Source organism: Bactrocera tryoni, chromosome 2 (assembly GCF_016617805.1).
Source record: "Bactrocera tryoni isolate S06 chromosome 2, CSIRO_BtryS06_freeze2, whole genome shotgun sequence".
Taxonomy (NCBI): Eukaryota; Metazoa; Arthropoda; class Insecta; order Diptera; family Tephritidae; genus Bactrocera; species Bactrocera tryoni.
The window spans coordinates 29,184,477-29,209,373 of NC_052500.1; the positions used below are offsets into that span (position 1 = coordinate 29,184,477).

General features: G+C 37.7%; 4 protein-coding genes and 1 long non-coding RNA gene across 11 annotated transcripts in view; 3 read left to right on the plus strand and 2 right to left on the minus strand.

Annotated features, from left to right (window-relative positions):
* Positions 1-5,216, plus strand: LOC120769531 (protein smoothened). Of its 3 annotated transcripts, none has more exons than XM_040096571.1 (8): positions 1-441; positions 502-952; positions 1,013-1,494; positions 1,551-2,171; positions 2,230-2,388; positions 2,449-2,815; positions 2,885-3,206; positions 3,282-5,216. In XM_040096571.1, the coding sequence occupies exons 2-8, from the start codon at positions 524-526 to the stop codon at positions 4,268-4,270; spliced, it is 3,369 nt and encodes a 1,122-aa protein (XP_039952505.1). In that variant the 5' UTR covers positions 1-441; positions 502-523; the 3' UTR covers positions 4,271-5,216. The 3 variants fall into 3 exon arrangements, with proteins under 3 accessions (XP_039952505.1, XP_039952506.1, XP_039952504.1); XM_040096572.1 differs by having other exon boundaries at positions 1-437; positions 506-952; XM_040096570.1 differs by having other exon boundaries at positions 2-437.
* LOC120769534 (androgen-induced gene 1 protein) lies at positions 5,133-6,539 on the minus strand. The gene is made up of 4 exons (XM_040096575.1): positions 6,269-6,539; positions 6,023-6,193; positions 5,729-5,952; positions 5,133-5,657 (listed from the first exon to the last, which is right to left on the minus strand). Exons 1-4 carry the CDS (start codon positions 6,368-6,370, stop codon positions 5,324-5,326), a joined length of 831 nt encoding a protein of 276 aa, XP_039952509.1. The 5' UTR covers positions 6,371-6,539; the 3' UTR covers positions 5,133-5,323.
* On the plus strand, positions 6,539-7,848 carry LOC120769536. Its single transcript, XR_005704849.1, has 2 exons — positions 6,539-7,387; positions 7,463-7,848. It is a non-coding gene; the product is annotated as an uncharacterized LOC120769536 (long non-coding RNA).
* The window catches only part of LOC120769535 (androgen-induced gene 1 protein), a 25,722-nt gene continuing 8,648 nt past the window's right edge, over positions 7,824-24,897 (minus strand). For 4 of the 5 annotated variants that reach the window (XM_040096577.1, XM_040096578.1, XM_040096579.1 and 1 more), the window contains exons 2-4: positions 24,408-24,826; positions 8,576-8,796; positions 7,824-8,413 (exon numbers count right to left, since the gene is read on the minus strand). In XM_040096577.1, the coding sequence (XP_039952511.1) occupies positions 8,089-8,413; positions 8,576-8,796; positions 24,408-24,605 (744 nt within the window). In that variant the 5' untranslated portion in view covers positions 24,606-24,826 and the 3' untranslated portion in view covers positions 7,824-8,088. Of the gene's footprint in view, positions 8,414-8,575; positions 8,797-10,270; positions 10,665-24,407; positions 24,827-24,897 lie in introns of those variants that run through there. The other variant, XM_040096576.1, reaches the window with a different exon arrangement.
* On the plus strand, positions 11,356-13,211 carry LOC120769533 (protein amnionless). Its single transcript, XM_040096573.1, has one exon. The coding sequence runs from the start codon at positions 11,451-11,453 to the stop codon at positions 13,101-13,103; it is 1,653 nt and encodes a 550-aa protein (XP_039952507.1). The 5' UTR covers positions 11,356-11,450; the 3' UTR covers positions 13,104-13,211.

Genomic DNA, 24,897 nt, shown 5'->3' on the forward strand with positions numbered 1-24,897 from the left:
GGATTAAAATTCGAATATTTTGTTGGTAAACAACTTTATCTTGCTTATAAATTTTCTTTTCACATGTTTAAACTCTCAAATGGAAAATGAGTGAACGAATATTCTTTCGCGAATATATTTTCGTAATAATGAACAATTGATATGGCTACGTCAGCACTGTATCGGTATGGCATCTCCATTTTGCATTCTCTTATATCTTATTTTGTTTTAGTTTTTGTTCTCTCTTTCGCATCCCGGGTGGTCCATTGCAATCTTACCTGGCATTTATTTTCTAACCGTTTGTTTCCGCGGTCTGAGTTGAGTTTTGTTTTGTTTCGAATTTGTGTTTAATTTAATATTGAGTGCACGTCTTTTATAATATGAATTAAAATGTTACGTGAATTTCAATAAAGTGCCTTTTGTTTATGCGAATTCTTTATTAAATTGCTTGCACCGAAGTGAGTAAGTTTTGATGATATTTTATATGGTATAACTCAACAACAAAGTTTGCCATTGTTCTAGGAAGGCAAGACAATATTGTACCATGGACAAGTGGAGTAAAACGCAGTTAAGTTTCTTTTTGTTGCTATGCGTTTATATTCATCTATCTAGAACGCTAGGAGATGTCTCTTCACGGAACGCTAACACAATTGCTACGACATACACATCCCCCACCACTATACAAACCGATTTGGAGCCCATAAATGGTACAATAAATTATCGAATTAATGGTAAGAAGAATCGTGACAATAAGCCTTGGTTCGACGGGCGTGGCCTGGATATGCAACACACACAGTGTGTGCGTCATGGTCGTTGCGAGCGGCTCGTAAACAGCACATGTTTTGGAGCTAACATTACATATAGTTTGACCAGTTTAGATCTCACCGACTACCAAAACCAAGATCAAATGTTAAAGCATTTAAGTAGTTATCGTGCGCTTAGAAATGTACCGAAATGTTGGGCCGTAATACAAGTAAGTACACATCACCTCATTTATAAAAATACTAAATTTAATCCACAATATTTCGCATAGCCTTTTCTCTGCTCTGTGTTTATGCCAAAATGTGAACAGATAAATGGCAAGGATATGGTTTACCTACCCTCTGTGGAAATGTGTCGCAAAACATGGGAACCATGTCGCATACTCTACAATACCTCGTATTTCCCCGAATTCCTACGTTGCAATGAGACTTTGTTTCCACCTAAATGTACCAACGATGTGCAGGATATGAAATTCAATGCAACAGGTAGCTGTTTGCCACCACTGGTGCCAGCCGATTCCAGCAGCAGTTACTATCCCGGCATTGAAGGTTGCGGTGTACAATGCAAAGATCCTTTATATACAGATGATGAACACCGACAAATTCACAAATTGATCAGCTGGCTGGGCACACTATGTTTCTTAGCTAATTTGTTTGTTGTAGCCACTTTTATTATCGATTGGGAGAATGCTAATAAGTACCCAGCTCTGATTGTGTTTTACATAAATTTATGCTTCATGATTTCCTGTTTGGGGTGAGTACCTAAAATAGAAATAGAAACTTACTCTAAATTATAATTTTACACCTTAGTTGGCTGGCACAATTCACACCCGGTTCACGTGAGGACATCGTTTGTCGCAAAGATGGCACGCTGCGACATTCAGAGCCTACTGCCGGTGAAAATCTATCCTGCATTGTTGTATTTGTACTTGTCTACTACTTTCTTACCGCAGCCATGGTTTGGTTTGTTTTCCTCACCTACACTTGGCATCTGCGTGCAGTGGGCAACGTCCAAGATCGCATTGATAAGAAAGGTTCATATTTCCATTTGGTTGCGTGGTCACTGCCGCTAGTGCTAACCATTACCACAATGGCACTGAGCGAAGTAGATGGCAACAGTACGGTTGGCATTTGCTTTGTTGGTTACCTAAATCATCCCATGCGTGCGGCCTTATTGCTGGGCCCTTTGTGTGGCGTTATTTTGGTTGGTGGCTATTTCGTTACACGCGGCATGATAATGCTATTTGGGCTGAAGCATTTTGCCAACGATATTAAATCCACATCGGCAAGCAATAAGATACATCTGATCATTGTAAGAATGGGTGTGTGTTCGATATTTACACTCATTTTCATATTAGCAGCCATCGCATGTCATGTAAACGAGTTTAAGCATTCACGCGAATGGGCTGAAAGTCTCGGAAAATTCATAGTGTAAGTAAAATATGGTGTAATTTGTAGACTGGAAACTTATACACTTTCACAATTTCAGTTGTCGAATTGCAACCGAGGAAAAGTGCCGAATCGAAAATCGTCCTAGCATTGCGTTGCTGCAGCTGCATTTGATCTGCCTGTTTGGCTCGGGAATTGTCATGTCTACTTGGTGCTGGACACCATCGTCGCTTGACACCTGGCGTCGTTACATAAGAAAGTAAGTATTTCATAAATTTGCTATTAAAATCGTTTTAAATCAATTTGTTTACGTATTTAGGAAATGCGGTAAGGAAGTTGTGGAGGAAATAAAAATGCCAAAACACAAGGTGATCGCTCAAACTTGGGCAAAACGCAAAGAGTTCGAGGATAAGGGTAGGCTATCCATAACACTTTACAACACGCACACCGACCCTGTAGGTTTGAATTTTGATGTAAATGATTTAAACTCATCTGAAACCAATGAAATCAGTTCAACATGGGCGAATTATTTGCCACAATTTGTGAAACGCCGGATGGCACTCACCGGTGCGGGCACCACAAACTCATCCAGTCAAGGCCCACGCAAAAACTCCGTGGACTCGGAGATCAGTTTTAGTGTACGACATGTTTCCGTAGAATCACGACGCAATTCTGTCGACTCTCAGGTAACTGCTGTCAACACTTAAGTAACCTACCATGTGCTTTTGGGTAATTTTTTACATCTAAATATTTAGGTGTCAGTAAAAATCGCCGAAATGAAAACAAAAGTCGCCTCACGCACACGCAATGGCCATCATCATCATCACAGTAGTAAACATGCAACTGCTACCAATAAGCGTACGCATAAACGTCGTGACTTTATATCGGCAGCCACAACTGGGCGTAAATATAGTGGACGACGGGAAAGCAGTACCTCCATAGAGTCGCAGGTCATTGCTTTAAAAAAGACCACATATCCAAATGTCAGTCACAAGGTCGGCCTCTTTGCACAGCAAAGTACAAAGAAACACCATACGCACGGGGGCAAAATGATGAAGCGACGCAGCGCGAATGCTGGTAAATACACACACAAATAGTTTATACAAAAATAATACGTTACAACATAACGGCATATACTTTGTTACTTCACAGGTTTGGACCCGGCCGATATCAGTGAATTTTTGGCCAAAAACGGTCAATTGCTTATGCCTTTCCTGCAGCAGCAAGGCTTAAGCAGCTCTTCCGAGGAGGAAAATTCACATGCTTCCTTCAAAATACAAGATTCTCGCTTAGATGTACTGCTTAAACAGGACCTAAGTGACGATTCCAACTATAATGACGAAAACAATGTGGTTCATGCACATGCAGGTGCGCATATCGAAGAAATAAACGCTGAAAAAAGCGAACGCAATGTGAAGAAACAAATCGCTTTAGAGAATCTCTTAAAGAATATGCAAAAATCGAATGAATCGACCGGTAACCGCAATTCACGCAACTCTACACGTAGCCGAAATTCACGTAAATCACAAGCGACCAACACTGCGACCGCTGCAACATGCTCGGCTGCCACCATGCTTGCTAACAGCAACAATCGTCGCTCACAGCGCAGCAACAAGAGCAGAAAGCACAGTTCAATGCGCTCGAATGTTGCCGCAACCGCGGTATTACACAACCACAGCAACGACGAGGAGGATCCGCTGAATATATCTGATTTGAATTTGCATTTAACACGTGATCTCAATGGTGATGGTATCGTTGAAATTGGTGATTCCATCACCTCTTCGTGCACTTCCTCCGAACTCGACTTACCGCTCGGTTTGACATTGCACAGCTCCTATTCGGCGCACTCTACAGGCAAGCCGCACTCGCGTAACAGCAAAACGAGCTGTGATGTGGGCATACAAGCGAATGCCTTCGAAATTGCAACGCACAATTTATCTTCCTATGACGAAGACGAATTGAAGTTGGCAATGCGGCAATTAAATGCGAAGAGCGCGAAACAGAAAAATGATTATGCTAACGAAGCCATCGACGCCACCGAAATGAATACATTGTTGCGCAACAACAATAACAAGCACAGGGAAACAACACTCTTAAGCGAATCCGAAAAGTTGAAGTTATTGTTGCTGCCATCGAAGTAAATAAAAATAGAATCTCAAGGAGTTGAAATTAGTAATTAAGAAACTCGCATAAGGTCATTGTTAGCGAAAGTTAAGTGTGCAGCAGCGGTTAATGTAAAGCAAAGTGTTTAGTAGCACTAAGTATACAAGTTAGTGCTTAATGTTTAATGCGTTTATATATTTTTAGTTGCATTTTTATAGCTGAGTATATTAAGTTCGCTACGAAATTAGGCGCACCAAAAACAAAACTTTGGAGATCTAGTCGTTGTATGAAAAACTTTTGTATTTGACAAGATGTCTTCACGAAACTCGGATGCATACAAATGAACCGATCAAAATCAAATTTGTTTGTATTTGTGAAGCATATAATAACTTCGGTGCCTCCGAAGTTACCCTTTTTTTTGTTTTTTTAATTTATGTAATTAACGAGTACCGTTTAAGCAGTTATAGTTTTTTAAATTGGTAATTCTTTGATTTACCAAAAGTACGCTTCGTTTCGCATGTTTTCATATAACGAAAATATTATCTGAAAAATACTCATTTTGAACCCGAAATCACGAATATTGCATTTATATGTATTTATGGATTTTTATAATATACTCATATACTATAAATCTTCTGTACTGACTTGATATGATTTAAGCATATATTTATACATACCTTTTTTGTAATATAGACTGTAATTCTACTTTTATATTATAAAAGTACTAATTTTGTAATTAAAGTAAGTGAAAATACAGAAAATATTTTTATAAATTTTTCTATACATTTAATTTACTGCATGAAAACAACGAGAAAAGCTCAAATATAGAAATAGTTATTAGTGCCTTAAGAATTTTTGAACATTTTTAAACGTAGAATTCTATTGTATTTATGAAATTATACATTGTCAAAATTGTCAATAAAAATGATACATATGTACATGATAACGGTACTATATAAAAGTACTCAAATCATAATACATCAACACTTTCGTTGTTTAAAGCTAGATTTTGCAGTGGTAAAACTGTATGCATTGTTGTTGTTGTTGTTTTTAACAGATGTGCAGCTTCCGCAGTTGCTTATGAATTCCATTTACTCGCTCTTAGCGCTTTTTATTTTCAGCAAACGTAACTCTGGACTCCAAATAGTATTGTTCAGCAATTCACCAAGGAAATAGCAGCACACAGTAAAAGCTAACAAGGCGCTGAGCATAAAATAGCGCATAGGTAAATTAAGAACTTCCAGCAGTGGATATACCCAATGACCCGAAAAGAAACGTACAATGTGCATCCAAATAAGGTAAAGCACCATAAATGCAATAGTGCCAGTGAGGCCGGCTGCACGACTGGGGTACTGGCGGAAGCAAGTAAACATATCGAGTATGCCGAGCATAGCCACATTGGTGTGAACGATATGATTGAGCCAGCTAGAGAAGGAGATTACAAGTATGACATGTGTTTAAATACAAATTACAAAATTAGAACACATAAAATTTACTTTGGGAAAATTGCATCTAGCGCTGATGGGAAGATAAGTTCTCGATCGTAAGCGTATATAACCCAAAAAGAGATGCACACATTATGTGCGATGGGAAAAGCCCATGCAGCAAACATATAATCTCGAAATTTACGGATTCCAGGCATTGTATGTGGAGGCCCAACTGCATTAGAACCAATAATATCATTAAGTAGCGCCACTAGATGATAAAGAGCTTGCAATATCTACAGAACGACGAGGATAATTACATACATACATATGCAAATTAAAACTTCCAATCTATAGAATACAAACCACATCGAGAAATGTGAGATATTTAAATTTGCCACCCCAACGCGTTTTCAACTCTTCTTCATCCTGCAAGTGCTGCGGCCAATGCACATTGAACCAATGGTAGTAGATGCCATAGGCAAATTGCAGTAATCCGATAGTGTGTGTGAGCAAGCGGAGGTAACAGAAGGCACCCTGCAAATAAATATGAATTGAGTAAACGGAGTAGTTGCAATCATAAACATTTTCTAAACATTTCTTTAAATGAACCTGTGTATAAGCGTCATTTGTCGTTGTTAGACGTTCTTCAACAACAGTGGCCTGTGCTTTCGCCTCCAGCTCTTCCTTTAGTCGTTTCTTACTTTTTGTCATCTTTGGTAGTAATTTTTCAATTTCCAAACAACACACACTCCAATACTGCAGGTAATGTTTTATTACCTGCCACTTGGCAACTACTATATAGTATTCTCCGACACTTTCACATCTTTCCAAATTTTGTCACTTTCGTTTACATTTGTTCCCAAACTGTTTAAGAGATAACACACATTCACGTTTCTGAGCATACAAATTACTTAGTGAAGTGTTAGTAATACGTCACGGAAGAGAACATTCAATGAGATGGTAGAATTTTGTTTTAGGTTTTACTTGCCGGTTACAAAACGAGCATAAGCACTTTTGTATAAAATTTGATTGTAAATGAAAACTAAGAATAAATTATTTGTGTAGGGATAAAAAGTGCTATAATAAGCCATTCAAGCAAATTTAGTGCTGCACTTAAAAAAACTATACCCAATCTCAAATAAGTTCAAGTAGCAAATAATAGAAATTTAAAAATCGCAGTTACATACATACATATACGTATAAATATGTCCGCTACATTTGTACGCTCATGGGAGTAGAACAATCTAATTTTTCCCAAGTGACAGATTTGTTTTTAACTTTCACGTTACTTACCTTTCGCGCTTCCTAAGTCTCTTTCCACTCTGTTTCGTTAGTATTAAACAAGTTTTTATAGTAAATAAAAGTTAATTATTATAGCTGAACAAGGTATATTAAGTTTGTCATGTAATCACGTAATTTGTAAGACCCAGAGGGAAAAGTCGGGTACCCAATTATATATACGAATATGTACATACATATGTGTGTATATAAATTATCAGCGTTACGTGCTGAGTCGATTTATGTTCGTCTGAGCCTCAGTTTTGCTCATTTGTCGGAACTGTCGCTATCAAACTAGCGTATAACTATATGCTATAAAAACTGAACGATCAAACTATTGCCCTGGTATGGAAAATTTTATTTGACAAAATATCATCACGGAATTTCGCAAAGTATATTATTTAAGGCAGGACTACAGCATAAAGCTGTCATACAAATTGTCCGTATTTGGTAAGGGTTCAAAGTTAAGGTTTTTCTTGTTTTTTTTTTTTACATCGTCCAATCGTATCCTTTTTTTGTTTTCAGCTGTTTTCCTTAAACAATCAATAACAGTACAACTTTTCTATACTTAAATGAATTTATTATATTTTCATCAGATTGTTTTAATTACTTTTAGTTTATAGAATAACAATTTTAAAACGAACTCCAGTGCGCTGATATGAGTGTGCAAGTGCCTTAATATCTTCCTGCATATTGATTCGAGTTCACTCGCACCGACTCTGGTGCAATTTAATTCAAATGATTTGAATAATCTAATTAAAGAATGTTATTTATAATGCCTATAAATATAAGTATATTTAATTTTAATTGCTGCATCAGCTGAGTTCAACAGTGAATAATATATTTAGTAAATATGCACTTCAAGTTTTTAATAAATTTAAAGGAATTGACTACATACAATATAATTTATTTTGGTAAGAATTGATTTTTTGGTCATATACAAACCAGCATATACTAAATACATTTTTAGAAATATTCATGCAAAGCTTTAAGTTTAAAATATCATAAGAAATTTGTTTTGTTTATATTTTCTAAATGGATTTTCTCTACTCCAGTTGTTTCACGACTGCTCATGTGTAGATATGGCAGCTCAAATCGGTTCAAAGCGTTCAAATAAAATATTTTAAGAAATATTCGCGTTGAAGCGTCATTTATTTGACTTTGCGTTGCGCCAGCTTCAGTTCCTTTTCCCAAACAATGTTATTCATGAATTCGCCAAACAGATACAAACATAATGTAAATGCGACTACAGCAGCAAAGAAGATAATGCGTTGCGGTAGCTGCAGCACCTCAAGTACCGGATAGACCCAAAAGCCGGAATAATGCTTGACAACGTGCAACCAAATGAGATAGCTGACGGTGAATGCTGAGAGGCCGGCTAAGCCCCTGCTGCGTTTCGGATAGGCGCGGAATGAAGTGAAAAGTTCCAGTACCATAAATACCACGACATTGGTGTGCAAAACATGATTTAGCCAACTGTGAAGATAATACGTGTGTTAGATACAATTAAATATGTATACGGAAATTATTATATGTGCCTTAAAAAATTAGTTGTATTTGAAATTTGTTAGTTACACATCGATTGAATGGAATTCCAACTTGAAATATATATACAAGTACTTATGTTTATATAATCACCTTGGAAACACGGGATCCAACACGCGGGGTAAGACTAATTCGCGGTCAATTGCATACAGCGTCCAAAATGTGATGCCCACATTCAACGCCACTGGGAAGGCAAAAGCTGACATTAGGTAGTCCTTGACTTTGCGTATGGTGGGTGTACGTTTTGGCGCCACTTCGTTGGTTCCCACAAAATCATTTATTAGGGATATAACGTAGTATATTGTTTGGATGATCTGAAAAAGCAAATTAAAGGAAATTAATGGTGAGCGAAAAAACGACGATTTTTTGTTGCAACAACAAATACATATATTCATGTGCGTTAGTGCAGTAAGCAACAATATTTTACGACTTATTGAACCTTGGATATCCGCAGTATTTGCATATTTAGCGGAAATTAGGTTTTGTTATTTAATTATATTATTAATTATGAGTATTTAGTACACAAATACACTAATTTGATTTAAAGTTCAATTTTTTTTTTTGTACTTAAACACAGTGCAACCAAAAAAATCCGAAAAAAAGAAATTCGTATTGAAAGTTTAGATCCAATAAATAAAGAAATATTGAAAAAAAATCAAAAAAAATATTGAAAATTATAAAATGTAGCCAAACTGAAAAATAACCGTGATTAAGAATGAAATCAGATTAGATTAACGATATTCTTATCATCATAATTCATTTCCATTTCAACTGTTTTTAAATGATTTGCAATTTTATTTCTGCCATGTATGTATGTATATATGTATGTTTACATATGCATAAGTTTGTACTTATGCAGATATGTATATATATATGCAAGTCATCACTCAGCAGGTTAATCTTAAGAAAAAGTAGAAATATTGCCAATAGAAACTGAAGCCAACGAATTTATATACTTTAACCCGATTATACCCGAGCAAACTTCATCAGAAATACACATTCCAATTTTATTACAACACCCTGATAATCATGTCACTTTTAATAAGCTACGTACAAGGTTTTCTTTTCTATATAGTACTTTATAGTATAATATTCTATTTGAGTTAACATCTTGTTGTTGTAATGCATTTAGGGGGAGTTTGGTTTTTATTTTTTTTTTTAGTCTTAAATGAATGCTTAAGAATTTAGGAATATTTGTAGGTATTTTTCATTTTACAAAAAAAATTTAAATTTCGACAACCCCCTCAAGTGTTACCTGGACACTCAGCTGATATAATAACAATAATAGTTATGAGGGGCAACGCAATTCAGTCTTTTTCCCCGAGACGCTTCAAAGTAATTGCTGTGATTGTCGTATTTTTTAATATTTCTCCATGACAATTTAACGAAGATTCTTTAAATGCCATATCACAATGTTATTATTGATTTTAAAAATAGTTTTTAATTTTTTCTTAAAAAAAACATAAAAATAGGCCTGTTTTACACGAATTAACCCTAATCGCCCTTTAACAATTATTTTTATTACGATGGTTTTTTAATAATACCCACTACTTAAACGCACTAACAGAGAAACGCTCAAATCGTATCATAATCTATGTCCAAGTTTATGCTGCCTGCTCATTCACTAGCTAACTCGTTCAGTTCTTTCTTTTTATGAAAAAATTACATACATATGTATGTAGATAAGATAACAGCATTATACTGTATTGCATTTTTAAAACATTACCACAATTACTCTATAATAGTTGCAATGTATTTATTTGAACTGAATATTTATTGTTAAATTACCGCGTCAAGAAATGTTAGATATTTGAATTTTCCTCCGAAAGGATGGCGCATCGACTCGGGAAACTCTACATAGTTCCAATCATAGTAGATTCCATACGCGAACTGCACCGCCGCCGTTAAATGTACTAAAATACGTAACGCTTTATAAACTCCCAAATTCAAGGCATCAGCAGCGTGCACGGTAGCCGACTTATTTTTAACCATTTTTGCGCGATATTTTTTTATTGGTGATTAAAAACGTATATTGCTTTCTGTACTGGTGTGCACCTTTACGCCGCAATATCACAAGCACTCATTCAATTAATAGCGTTACTAGCGCTTTCAATAAACAACAACCAATAAATCCGCGTCCACTAAACCGTGTCGGTGCACACAAAAATAATCAATGAAATGTATAATGCGAGAAGTCAATAGACAAAGCAGAGAACTTTATAAATTCTCTGATGCGGAGCAAAACAAGCAATGTGAAAATAAGTGACAGCTTTGTAGCAGAGGCTGCTACAGTGGCAATCAAGCGTTGCATAGCACACTTGGGCAGCACACATAGGCTTGCAAACTGTTTGGCACAAGCAATTTTATGTGCCGGAAACAGACATGTTAAGAGCAAATTAATGAAATCGTATGGTTCCTATAGTTCATAATCCATGTCACATTTCGTATATATTCTTAAATAAATAAGTTTTCCACACAAGAACTTGATTTTGATCGTTTAGTGATCCGATATCTGCGCTAAATGAGCAGCTTCTGGGACAAAAAGCACGCACAATTTCAGATCGATATTTCAAAAACCGAGGAACTAGTTCGAGTACATACAGGCGGGCATGGCTAAACTTAGCTCGTCACGCTGGTAATTTTCTAAGGTCTCCGATTTTTCCTTTTGAGTGTTACTTTATATATCCTGTTCAGGGTATAAAAAAAAACTGAAAACAATCACAAAGATATGCAAAAGACTACAGATGGGTTTGCGACTTATACATATATAACTATACCCATGTATATTAAGATACTAGCATATATAAACAAATGAATATTTATCACTTTTTAGAACACCAATATATGCTTTTATCAGCTGTGTGTCACTTTTTTCATACGCCCCTTTTAGTGGCAATATGCACACGATTAGCCTTCTTCTACTCATTCACTTTAGTTTCAGCCCTCGTTTCAAAGTGCTTTCATCTAAATGACAGAAGAAATAATTTTAAAATTATTTACGCTGCTGCTGACCATTTCTCAGAGCAGCAGTAATAAACGGCTGCTGGGGAATCCTGGTTTCGATAATGCTGATGCCTGGGAATCTGGTTATCTGCCTTGTGCACTCGAGGAAGTAATTTTCCCCGAAACATATCCAGCCGTGCTTCCACTTCCGACCAAAGTCGATATCAGCGGATTGGTGTTGCCGCGTGACGGTGCCATTTTGTTTAGCCCCGAGTCCACCATAACATTAGGCGGTGAATTGCAGCAGCGAGAATGCGAAAACGGGCGCAGTCGCCGTGCCTATTTGAAAATGCCCACAACAAAGAAATGGTACGATCCCAGTAGTTGGATTAGCACCACAGCACATGCACAGAATACAGCAATTCCGCATTTGGAGCGCATACCTTGTGCTAATGAGACGGTGGTGATGCAACGGACAGGACAGCTTTCGGTTGATTTGCAGAACACTGCTTACTTAAGGATGGGTCATTTGAATTTGGCGGGTTCGCTCATATCCAGCGACTATTTGAATTATTTAATACACACTGATATTGGGCAGCTGCTTTTCAAGAATAGTTTGGACACAATGGTGCAGTATTATCATCATGATATCTGCGGCTGCCAACTGGATGCGTACTTCACTTCACCGGTCTGTCAGAATGTTATTGAAACTTGCGAACGACCGCACTGTTTAGTGCCGGTAACGCCCCTCGATAGTTGCTGTCCGATTTGCGGCTCTGTATTACGATTCTCCATGGAGTACTGTAGCGAGGGAAATTTGAATAAATTACGCAAAGTGATTGCTGACGCTATTAAGGGGCAGGAACTCACCGCAGATTTGGATTACCACATCAACTACGTGCAGATTTGGTATTCCTCATCAATTATACGTACAGGAAATTACCTGCAGGCAATAATCGTCGATCGCGATGGTTATAGTGAGAAGAGTGTGCGCTTTATGGAACGCTTAAATGCCACAACCGATTGGTCAAAACTCTTTGAGGGGCCACATCAACTAGAAATGATCGCATCTGGGCGTCCCTACAACCCGAATATTACATTCGGTTCCATCTTACTGATCATTCTTTGTCTAGCATTTGTGTCTGTGGTGGCTTTAGTCATGTTCGCGCAATATGCGCCAGACCATCGCTATCTGCATCATGTGCCACAGTGGATCTATGATCCGAACCGTTGGCGTGCATTCTTACTCCGTTCAACTGTCATGTTTGCCCGTTTTGAAAATGCGACAGCTGGTGGTGCCGACGCCGATGTGCCGGATGGCCCTACGATGGGCTACGATGCCGAAAGCGGTCAAGTGAGAGAGCGCGCCTTCGACAACCCAATGTTTGGTGAGCGATTGAAAGAGACAAGCGCTACAATTACTTCTACAACTGCAGGCGCTAGCGCACAACCGGCGATTGGAAGTGCTACATCGGCGGCTGCTATTGTCACCGTGGGCATGCCAAAAGTTAAAGAGCAAAAGTTAGCAATGAAGTCGAGCGCCAGCAAATTAGAAAGTGTGACATTAGTCGATGCCATGGAGGGCAGCGATATCGAGGAAGAACAAGAATTGACAGAAATCACACTGGAGGACATGCCTAGCGTGAACGACGGCATGGAAGTAGAAACAAAAGAGTAAATGAGAAAACTTACATACCAGGATTGCTAGCACTAAAAGGTTGTGTGGCAACCGCAAGCGTGTTAAGTGATACTGGAAATGCAGTATAATTCTTGTTTATACATACATATGTACATTGTATACAAGATTATGTGAATGTATATTATGGAGTTAAAAATATAATTAAATAAAAAAAAAAAACTGTTAATGCTACCGTTACGCTCTGAACAAATAGAGCGCGACAGACTGCAAGCGACATCTGTCAAATATTAAAATACACATGTTCTTATGGACACAGTTATGTAGTTGTGCTGCTGCCCACAAGAAGGTGTGTATTTCAATATTTGACAGATGTCGCTTGGAGTCTGTCGCTCTTTATGTGTTCATAGCGTTACTCCTAAGACAATATGTCAAAGCAAAAAACGGAAAGGCAAGATTTTGTTTACGTTATTTTAATTACTTCAAATTTATAACAAAAATATAATAACATAAATAAAAAAAATGTAATATGACCGTGTTCACATTATGTTAGTTTAATTTTAATTTGAGATTTCGCAAAAATTATGAACAAAATAATTTTAAAAATTTAGTTTAGTCAGTAAATAAGAATGAAAGTAAATACTAAGAAAGTAAGGAATCCAATCACAAGAATTAACCTTCTTGGTTCGTCGTAAACAAGTTTTGAGTTTGGTAGTAAGTATTTTAAAGTTCATTTCAAAACCGTTTTTGATAGCACGAAAAGGAGCTGCTGCTGTGTCTAAATTTGGTTTCCTCGCAAAACTAATACGGCTGTGTAAACTGATGTTGAGGAATACCAAAAGCTCCGGCAGGATCGGGAAGGACCTCTCTTAGGCATTCCACAATGCTACTCCCTATCGACTTCTTGAATTGGGAGAAAATAATTCGTGCTGAATAGAGAAGATACAATGTTCTATAAGGGTGTAAGCTGCTTGCGTGACACCATTGGCCTCAACAACCGCGCCGCTAGTTCTGCTTTCTCCAGATTGTCATCAAACAAACAGTCGTCGCATTGGTTACTTGGCTGCCTTGTCAGTGTTGACAGTCATAACTTGGAAGTCGTAGTTAATTTAGTCTATCTTAGAACCAGCTTTAACAGCAACAACAGCGGAGCCTTGAAATCCAACGCAGAATAACTCTTGCCAACAGTAGCACCTGTCGGACTGAGGAAATTGAGCAGTAAAGTCTTCTCTCGACAAAGGCCAAACTCTACAAATCACGCATCTTCCTGTCCTGTTATATGAGCTAGAGGAATGGACGTTGACAACATCTGACGGCGTTACGAGTTTTCGAGTGGAAGATTCTGCGGAAGACTTATGATACTTTTAGCATTAGCAACGGCGAATACCGTAGCGATGGAATGATGAGCTATATGAGTTATACGACGACATTGACATAGTTCAGCAAATTATGAGATGAAAGCATTTCAGCTCCGAAAGTAGTCAACGTAGTACTCGACGAGGGAAAGAGAGGTAGAGGAAGACCTCCAGTCCGATGGAACGACCAGGTGGAGAGGGACCTGGTTACACTTGGGATCTCCAATTGGCGCCAAACAGCGACGAGAATTGGCTCAGTAATAACCGTGTAGGCGGTGTATGAGCCAATGTGTATCCCCAGCGTCAGTTACCAATATTGTGATGCTTAAAGGAAGGAGATGGAACTGTTTCGTGCGTCAATCTTTTTTGAAATTACTTATTCACATGAAAATTCTACATTTATAAATACAACCTCGTGCATGCGCAACTCGGGATGGAGATCAGCTTAGGTTATTTTATTTTTATATTTATTTACATTGGCACTTCGACGCTGTGCTCGTTTTATCGATTGTTTTGCTGCACGCGCTTTCATCTGAACCCTCCTTGGTGCATACACATATTGCAGCATATGAAAAGATAAGAGGAATTTATTTTAATACCTTGCTTATGAGCCAGCTTTGGTAACTCAAGGACAACGTGTGCAACCACAGTATTTTTAAATTAATCCACATTATTGCTTTAATATTTATAGAAACTTGTGGTCTAAGAGTTAGCTGCATCCATCCATATTACGTATTGTTATGAACTAGAAGGGCTATAGGGCAATGATTTAACCTCTAGGTGCACCAAGGTGTGTATGATATGTATTTTAGGTAATAATAAGTGTGAGTAAAATACTATATGGGGTATATAAGGAAAACATCAACCAGAGGGTCGGAAATCTGTATATATATTAGTGATATGCGGTTGTGACCAAGATCTAGACCAATTCCATTCAAATTTGACGCTAAAACTTATTATTTTTAAGAAAAACTGTTCACTTTATTTTATTAAAATATCACATACATACATATATGGACCGACATTAAAGCTTTAAAGTCAGATGGGAAGTCAAAGTGGATATAAATCACTATATCGCGTATATTGGGACATGGAGAAGATCTGGACTGATTCCATTAAGGGCTTAATACAGTTAGAGACTGTTACTTATTAATTTTGAGTTGCTAAAACCGAAAATGCTGATAAAAATTTCCTAACACCTGGGATTTTTGTGTTGTGGTCAAGAGGTCTAGGGGTCAAACCACCACGATTTACTAAAATGACTAAAATAGCTGTACGTGATGATGTTTGAACTTAAATTCGTAAGCAGGACAACTCAAACATCCCACAGATCGCTTAGCACATCAATCGCAAATTTTTTCATCAGATTTGTTGAGCAGTAATTCTCACGCTGGCCGACATAAAGTTATTATCATTATAACCATTATAATCATTATAACTAGTATATTGGAACTGGAATAATTCGTGGATCGACGTCATATGTATTCGGATAAAACTGTAGTATATCCATTGTAATACGTTCACCTAATTTTGTAAAGGTATCTTATATATTTACCGGTTTAGGTATTATGACACATCATTATCTGAAATAGATCCTCTCTGAGTTTTATAAAGAAACCTTACAAATTGACCTATGTATATATATAAAGTATGAATTCAAGCGGATAAATGAAAGCCCTTATAATAGGTATAGGGGACTAAGGGACGTGTTGACCCAATCTTCCCCATTTTGATGCAAGGATTTCTTCGTATTTCAATAATATATCCCACAAATTGGCCAATATTTTCGGTAAAGAGGCAGCGATAGGTATTGAGGTCCACATATTTGGCATCTGGGGATTTGTAGTCCGATTTGGACAATTTTTAGTTATGCCATAAGACTAAGTTCAGTTAAGACCATAAATCTTCCGCAGAACTTTTATCTCAAAAACTCGTAAAGCTGACTGACCAGATGTTGTCATCGTCCATGCCGCCATGACGAGGATGATGAGTGACTTATAGATTTCGGCTCAAATGTTTTGGGCATATGTATATATATATCTCATTGTTCCATCGACTGCGGTATTCGCCTTTACCAATGCGCACAACACAATAGTGTATCCACTGCAGAACCTTTCCCTAGAAAACTCTTATCACGGACTCATCAGATATCATCATCCATCCCTCTGCACCACAAGGACGGGGATATTGGGTGACTTGTAGAGTCTGGTCTTTGTTCGCCGAGAGAAGACTTTACTTCTCAGTTGCCTACTCAATCCGAAGTAGCACCTGCTGGCAAAGTCAGTATTTCGAAATGTCACATAACCCAATCAGCTGTTGATGAACCTTACTAGCTTCTGCTCTTTGATTTTTCTAGACAGTTTTCTCTTTGTAAGCGAAAAGTTATCTTGCATTCACAGTAAAAGTCGCGACTAAATTATTACACTGTCTTCCTATTCATATTCTTTGTTTTTTCCTGTCTCACTTTTATTGGCGCATAAATGATTTGTAGCAAATTAATCAAGTCTGGCAATGCATTTTGTTTATTAACCTGCACTTTTGACATGAAAACAGCAAATCATTTGTAGTTTTTTCCCGAGAATATGCCCATAAAATGTATTTGTTCGATACAGCTGACCAAAGTCTCCACCCTCGCAACCGCCAAATATATGCAATAGCTCAGTGTGCACAAATAATAATGCCATAAAAGTGCACGTGAAAGTATTGCAGAAGCAATTGAGATTCCTGTCCGATTACGATTACCATCTGCAATGACACGAAGACGTTGTGCAGCCAACCGATCGGTTTGGTAAGCAACTTTCTTATTGCTCAGCCCAGTTGGGCGCTTTGCGTAAAAACTTGTTTACACCTCCAGTTGGCATGTAGCGAGATATTAATGTACGCGAGCCCATATGCATATGCATGTATGTAAATAAGTGTAAAATAAGAACGGAATTTGCGTTCGTAAGCGGTTTGCAGCTGCATCCAGTTTTATTTTGGCACAGGAGATGGCACAAAATAAATTAACAAAGAGCACACACCCAACGATGCAGCAGGAAAATCTTCTTTTTAGCATTTCTTGTGTATTTTTACAGCCGTGTATTGCTGCTGCTCCCAAGCAATGGCGGTGCAATGCACTGATAATCGTTGACATTCACTTTCGATGTGCTCAAATATTTGTAAAGATAAAATGCGAGCGCGAAACTTAGAGACCTATGGATCTTTTGCATAAGGCCAAATGTTTATATAATCGTTCAGGAAATATGTATTCATTATTGGCAAACAACATCCGCAGTAAAGTAACAGTTATATACAGAAAAATTTAAATGTGTATTAATTGATATCAATGAAGATTATGATCTCTTCATGTTATTTCACTCTATATCCATTACATAGTATATGTAAGTACATAGACAGACAGAAAAAGTCACCTCGTTGTAAAGAATAGCACTTTTTTTTTGAGAAACTTGATTTTATTACTCAAGCATCGACATTGAGGTACTGATTACAGCAATATTATATTTCGAAATATATATACATACATATCGCCACCTAAAACGCAAATCAGCGTATCATCAAAAAAAATCGAAAATCGCTGTCTGATATAATAACCAATATATAACCATTTTATAACCAAAACTGAAATTTTGTTTCAATATGAGTGTATGATAACCCATATATATCCCTTCTCTAACCAAACCTCAAATTTTTCAATGTGAGTGATTTCTATTATATAATTTTTCCTCCGCCTGTAAACTTATGAAAAGTGATGTTATGTTATCTTGGATTTTAGGTGACGATATAATTCATCCTATGGCCACAATGAGACTCTTCCATTTATTACGATCTTGTGCTAACCTCTTGATCGGATCGTACTAGAACTGTTATGATCAGTTATCTGGGAAGCCAGAAAATGAACAACAGAAGCAATTTTTAATGATCAACCGACTTCAACTCAACTGACATGAAACTGGATGCTTAAGGTGTGAGATCCAAAGTGTTAAATGAAGTAGAGACAAATGGCTTCTACAAACGAATTAAAAATCTGACCACGTGAACACTAATAGCTATAGAGAATAGAGAAATGACAGTTCGAACCTATATTTAAGGAAAACCTAATGCTGACCCAGAGCAAAAAGATCTCTGGTTCTCTTGCGGAGCTCCGATTCTTTTTGGTACCTCAGCGATCCACCTCACCTCTCCGAGCACCTGGAGAGTCAGGACAAACATTTTCGCGCGACATGATTCTGTGAGTTTCCAAGCCGAAATTGCAGCGTCCGTTAGAGCAGAGGTACGCGATTAAATTATGTGTGAAACTGGGTAAATCTGAGACAGAGACATTTGATATGATCAAGCAGACTTACCCAGATGTTGCTTTAGAAGTTGAGGGTTTTGGTGGCACCAGGCCTTTTGGGGGGGCCGGGAAGAGGTCTCTGTCAACAAACACCGACAATGTGACTCGTGAGCGTAAAGTTTTGAACTCATACCGTCAACTAAGCATTCGTTTAATTCCCCAGATGTTAAATTTGGATTTGAACATGCGCAAGGTGTGCAAGAAAATGGTCCCAAAAGTGCTTACTGACGACCAGAAATTGCGGCGAGTGAATGTCAAGCATTTTGACACGACAGAGGGGATCCTAAACAGCATGCACCTCAGCTTTCAAAGCTAATCCAGAAAATGCCTTCCGTGACGCCTTCAATCCTCCAAAATTGCGCTGGCAGCGTCGCATCGACGCAGAAGGAGCCTATTTTTAAAGATTTTAAAGAGTTGTAACGATGCCGCTGATAGTGAAGTTAGTCACTCCTTAATCGAGCGCGCAGTTAGTGAGTTCAAAGCTGGTATATTAAAAAAAGCCGATGGTTAACACGCTACTTTTATGGCTTAAAGTGTCAACTATCTCGATGAATATCATTTTATGTGCCCCCAAAATAATTATATGTGGTAAGCAAATTAATCGGCCCACTGAGGGTACTATTCGCAACACCCTCTTGAGGCTCAGGTTTCAGTGTTAGATAATATTCCACCGAATAGACCACGTCTAGCACTCAATGAAGAAAGTTTAGCAGACGTAGCTGAGAGTGTACACGAAGACCGTGGAGAGTCGATGCTGCGCCGTTCGCATCAACTTGGACTGACGTATGGAACGACTTGAAGCATTTTACGTCGAGGTCTTAAATTGAAAGCGTACAAAATACGAGTACAACTTGTGTAAGAACTGAAATCGCGCAATCTTCCCAAGTGATACCGCTCTATGTGCTCTTGAAAAGCTCCAAGAAGGTCCGACATTGTCGAGCCAAATTTTCTACAGCCATTGCATCAATGAGTAAACATGCAAAATTGCCGCATTTGGGACGAAGAGCAACCTGAAGAGAAATGGCAGCACTATTTCATCCAGGAAAAAGAGCTTTGTTGTCGTTTGTGGGCCGGAATCTTCGATCGATATTTCTTTAAAAGTGATGCCGGTGAGAACGGAACCGTCAATGGTGACCGTTATCGCGCCATGTTAACCGTCTATTTGATCCCTGAAATTGCAGCTCGTAATCTGGGCGACATTTGGCTTCAACAAGACGACGCCACTTCACACAAATCGCATCAACCAATGGATTTATTGAGAGAACACTTCAGTGAACAGATAATTTCACGTTTTGAGTCGGTTGAGTTGAGTTATCAAAAATTGAACTCAACGGATGGACCATCTGAGACGTAGCAGCGGCCGACATTTGAAAGAGATAACCTTCAAAAATTAAATGCCAAAGAATGTTCTTAGGAATGATAATAAAAATTCTCCTTTAAATTTGAAGATTCTGCGTTTTTTTCCTTTAAAAAAGTAGTGAACATCGAAATGGATCACCCTTTTCATATTTACATGCATAGTATATATAAACAAATCTTCGTCTTTTCCACTCCAAATTCAGTGTATAACAATATTTCCACAAAATTAACAATATTGATTATGAGAGGCATACTTTTTTGACTAACAGAATAGTAGCTTATCATATCTTAATCAAACATTTCTTTCTGTCGTCAACCAAAAATGGAGAACGCGGCCTAAAGTTGTCAAAATTTCGTGCGTCAGAATAACATAATGAACTGTGGCACGGATTGTAAATTACTAAACGCTAGGAAAGAAAAGCTTGCTATAAATTTTTGCCTAACAGTAGTTATGCTATAAACTAGGCGCATTTAATTATATATAAGTTTTCGCCAAATTTCTTATTGATTACCAACGGATGTCTTTTCAGAGCGAAGAAGTACACTTGATTAATTAATTGTATGTTCCCTTTACACCTTAACACTCTAGCCATCAGCAAAGCGGTGCCCATTTTCCTTTGATCAATCAGCGAAGCATTTGGCCAACCCCAAAATTCTTTTGGCCATTCGAGCAGAAAAAATACTCATATGTATATATGTGTATGTGCGGCTATATTTTATAGCGGAAAGCAGTGTCTAGCAACACAGAACACTTAGTAAACAGCATAATTTGTTGTAGCTTTTTTACCTGTTGCCTAACCAAATTTTGAATGGTTCGAAGAAGAAGTTTATGCTTTCTTTACACAAATAATCTATCATGGTGAGAATAATGATGCTGGAAATCATAATTTTACAAATTTTCCGCTGTTGAAAATATATTTTTTTTTTATTTCAGAATAATTGAAATTGCAAGTGAATACGAGTAAAATAAACTCCATAAGAACAAAAACAAACAGCAACCTTCCCAATTGGCTCTAGCTCTGCGTAACAGACAATAGCTTCTTAGAGTATTATTTGCTGAATTCTATACTTGATTGTTGTCATGAAGGAAAATTATTGCCTCGTGTGTAGTAGTAAATTCATTTTGAAGAGTTGTTGTTCCCCACTAATTGTTTCACCTTGTTATACCCTGAACAGGGTATATTAAGTTTGTCACGAAGTTTATAACACCCAGAAGGAAGCGTCGGAGACCCTATAAAGTATATATATAAACGATCAGTATGTTGCGCTGAGTCGATTTAGCCATGTCCGTCTGTCTGTCCGTCCGTATGTCTGTCCGTCCGTATGTCTGTATATATACGAACTATTCCCTCAGTTTTTAAGATATCCTTTTGAAATTTTGCCTACGTCATTTTCTCTTCAAGAAGCTGCTCATTTGTCGGAACGGCCGATATAGGACCACTATAACATATAGCTGCCATATAAATTGAACGATCGGAATCAAGTTCTTGTATGGAAAATTTTCACATTTGACAAGATATATTTACGAAATTTGGTATAAATTATTTTCTAAGGCACCAATGTAATCTGTGAAGGGTATATTAGCTTCGGTGCAGACGAAGTTAACGTTTTTTCTTGTTTTAAAATCTCATAATAGAGCACGCCATTCCGATCCCACCAAATACAGAGCGTTATCTTGTCGTCATGCATATTCAGTTGTGACGGTGATTTGATCGGTTGGCCGGGTTTCACATATGCTTTTTGCGTTTAGGTTTGTATAGGATATATTTTTCACTATCAGAATGGATTCCAAGGAAGCTGCCAACATCAAGGGGTATCAGCAAGTTTGTTGCTGTTGCTGCCTCTGCTCCAACTTTTGGTGCTGGCGCTTCTGCCGAAAAGAAAGAAAAAGCCAAAAAGGAGAAGTCGGAGTCCGAGGAAGACAACGAAATGAATTTCGGTCTCTTCGATTAAACAGCTCAATACTAAAGTCTCTTGGCTTCAATTTAGATTACACTCCATTTCCTTGCTTTTTAATGTACCCTGCTGCTTTTAAACATCTTGATTCTGCGAGCTTTTCTTAGTTTGCCAACAATCTTAAAGTAATGCTTCCAGTTTTCCACTTTCACATTTCTCTGGCCGTCCAGGAGATACATCGTCTTCTAAGACTAAAAGCTGAAATTCCAAGTCACTTACTTTCTGTTGAGGTTTTCTTTATATTAAAGTAATGAAAAAAAACTCTTTTTCAGTTGAGCACCATCAATAATGTCAGTATCCAACGCAGAATATCTTTTGTCAACAGGTGCTACTTTGGACTGAGTAGGCAATTGAGAAGGAAAGTCCTCTCTTGACAAATACTAAATTTAAAAGTCACTCATCCTCCCCGTCCTGCTATATCGACGATGACAACATCTGATGAGTCGACGTTACGAGTTTTCGAGAGAAAGGTTCTGCGGAAAATCTATGGTCTTTTGCGTATTGGCAACGGCGAATTCCGCTGTCGATGGAACGATGAGCTGTATGAGATAAACGACGGCATTGACAAAGTTCAGCGAATTGAATGCCACCGGCTACGCTGGCTAGGTCATGTTGTCCGAATGGACGAAAACACTCCAGTTCAGAGCAAGAGGAAGACCTCCACTCCTTTGGAAAGACCAGGTGGAGAAGGACCTGGCTTCGCTTGGAAGCTCCAATTGGCGCCACCTTACAAAAGGAAGAAACGACTGACGCGCAGCTGTCCACTCGACTATAATCGCGTAAGCGGTGTCTACGCTAGTAAAAAAGATGATTAAAAAACAAATACCGTCGAAATCGCTTTACTGTTTTTAAAAATATTCCACATTTAGATCTCTACACTTTTATATGCGTTTGAACCAATTGTCGCATCAATTTTGCCACTCTGATTGTGGTATCTCCCAAATATGCGGTCTGAACGCAACAGCCGCCACTTCAGGTGTTGAAAAAGTTAGTTTATCTTTTTTGTACGGGAGTAAAAAGAAGTCATTTGATGCCAAGTCAAGACTATAAATCGATGTTTCAAGTCCTCAATCCCACAGCTATTTCTGTTAGTTCAGATGTGAGAACTCGCACTGCTGTGGTGTGATCCGTGACGGTTGGTTTTTCTGATTTCTAAAGATAGCTAGAAACAGATGGTTGTGCACCACTCAGAACTTTATTGTTCTCTCCACCAATCGACATGACAAATTGTTTCTTTTTACTGTCAAATGTTCACGTAATATTTAGATTCCAGAACAACAACTGTTTCTTGAGGACATTCAGCAAATTCGTCTTGGAGTGATTTTTGAGTTCGATTGAAATCACCATACCATCGAAAAATCAAAAAAACTAGCGCCAAAAATTTAATTAAGTGCATCGCTGCACTGTTGCGTAGTTAAGCCACGTCAAAAGTTGTAGAAAGCTGTGAAACAAGTTAATATTTGTACTCCAATTGGGTGACATGTCGTATAAGTAACTTTATTGAGGGACATAATCCGAGGGACTTTGGTATTCGAAAATATAATATTATAAATTTTTTAGGAAATCGACTGGATATTCCCTACTGAAAATTATGTATTTGTATTATTTAATTTAAATTTCTACATCTCTTATGATTTAAGTCCCTCAATTATCTGATACTCATTCAACCAGAACTAAAATCTTTCTAACCGAATTAATTAGATCTGAATTTTGTTTTTTATAAAAAAATAACTCTTTAAACGAAATCCAATCATTCAAATAATTATTAAACACGGTAAATACAGCAACAATTCTGTATATGAAACATAGTTTCCCAGTTTTAAAATGAGGAGATGGCTGTATGGCCCATTCCTTAAACAGATACTCGTACACCACAAGCACTCAATATTAACACATACTTATACTGTATATTCTGTATTCACACATTTTGGGTTGATAAATATCTAACTGTTGCACATATCCGCATTGTTTACGAAAATGAGGTCGAAATGTGGAACTTCTAGTATAGTTAGTCTGTACGTTTGCACCTGTGTGTGTCGCTTATGAGCATAAGCGAGAGTAAATGAAAGTTGTTAATGCGCATACGCCTGCTTGAAGGTCCTGTAAAGGACGCATTAACCAAAACCAGTCTGTGAAAATCAACACACACACGCACTCAGCTAACACGTACAAAATACCAACAATTGCAGCCAATTCCTGCTTAAAGGCTGTTGCTTATACATACGTACATGAAAGTAGGTGAAAGGTAGCCGTTGAATTCACAAGTATAGACAAAAAAAATATATATACATACATATATGTTTGTTGTAATATTTAAGAAAATTCCAATTCATTCAAACTTACCAAACTCCAATAAGTGAAAAACTTCACTTTCTGTCCAAAATCTTCGGGCACTAAACGCCGGCTTGGCGACGTTGCCAGCTTTGCGCTGCGCTGTATCTCAAATTTATTGTAGAAGAGGCCATACGCAAATTGACCGAGAGCAAACAGATGTATTATGGTGACGAACACACGCGATTTGTAAAGTTCAACCTTCGTCATTTTGTCAACGACTATTGCGGGTTTTCTATATTTCAAGCGGTAATAGCAAAGATGCACAAGCACTTGAGTTCTGCACAGCCACTTCGTCGAGTAACAACCGTTATATCACAACAATGCAGGTAGCTAAGCGTTTTCGTATGTCTTTCTTTTTGGTTTTCAAAATATTTTAATTTTTAATAGTATTCCTGTTCATGCGCGCACGTTCGCAGTTAATTTGAAATCTGTAAAGAATTTCAGGCGTTTTTATAGAGCTTATCCTCACACTCACACACACACATGCTTACGTGCTTTC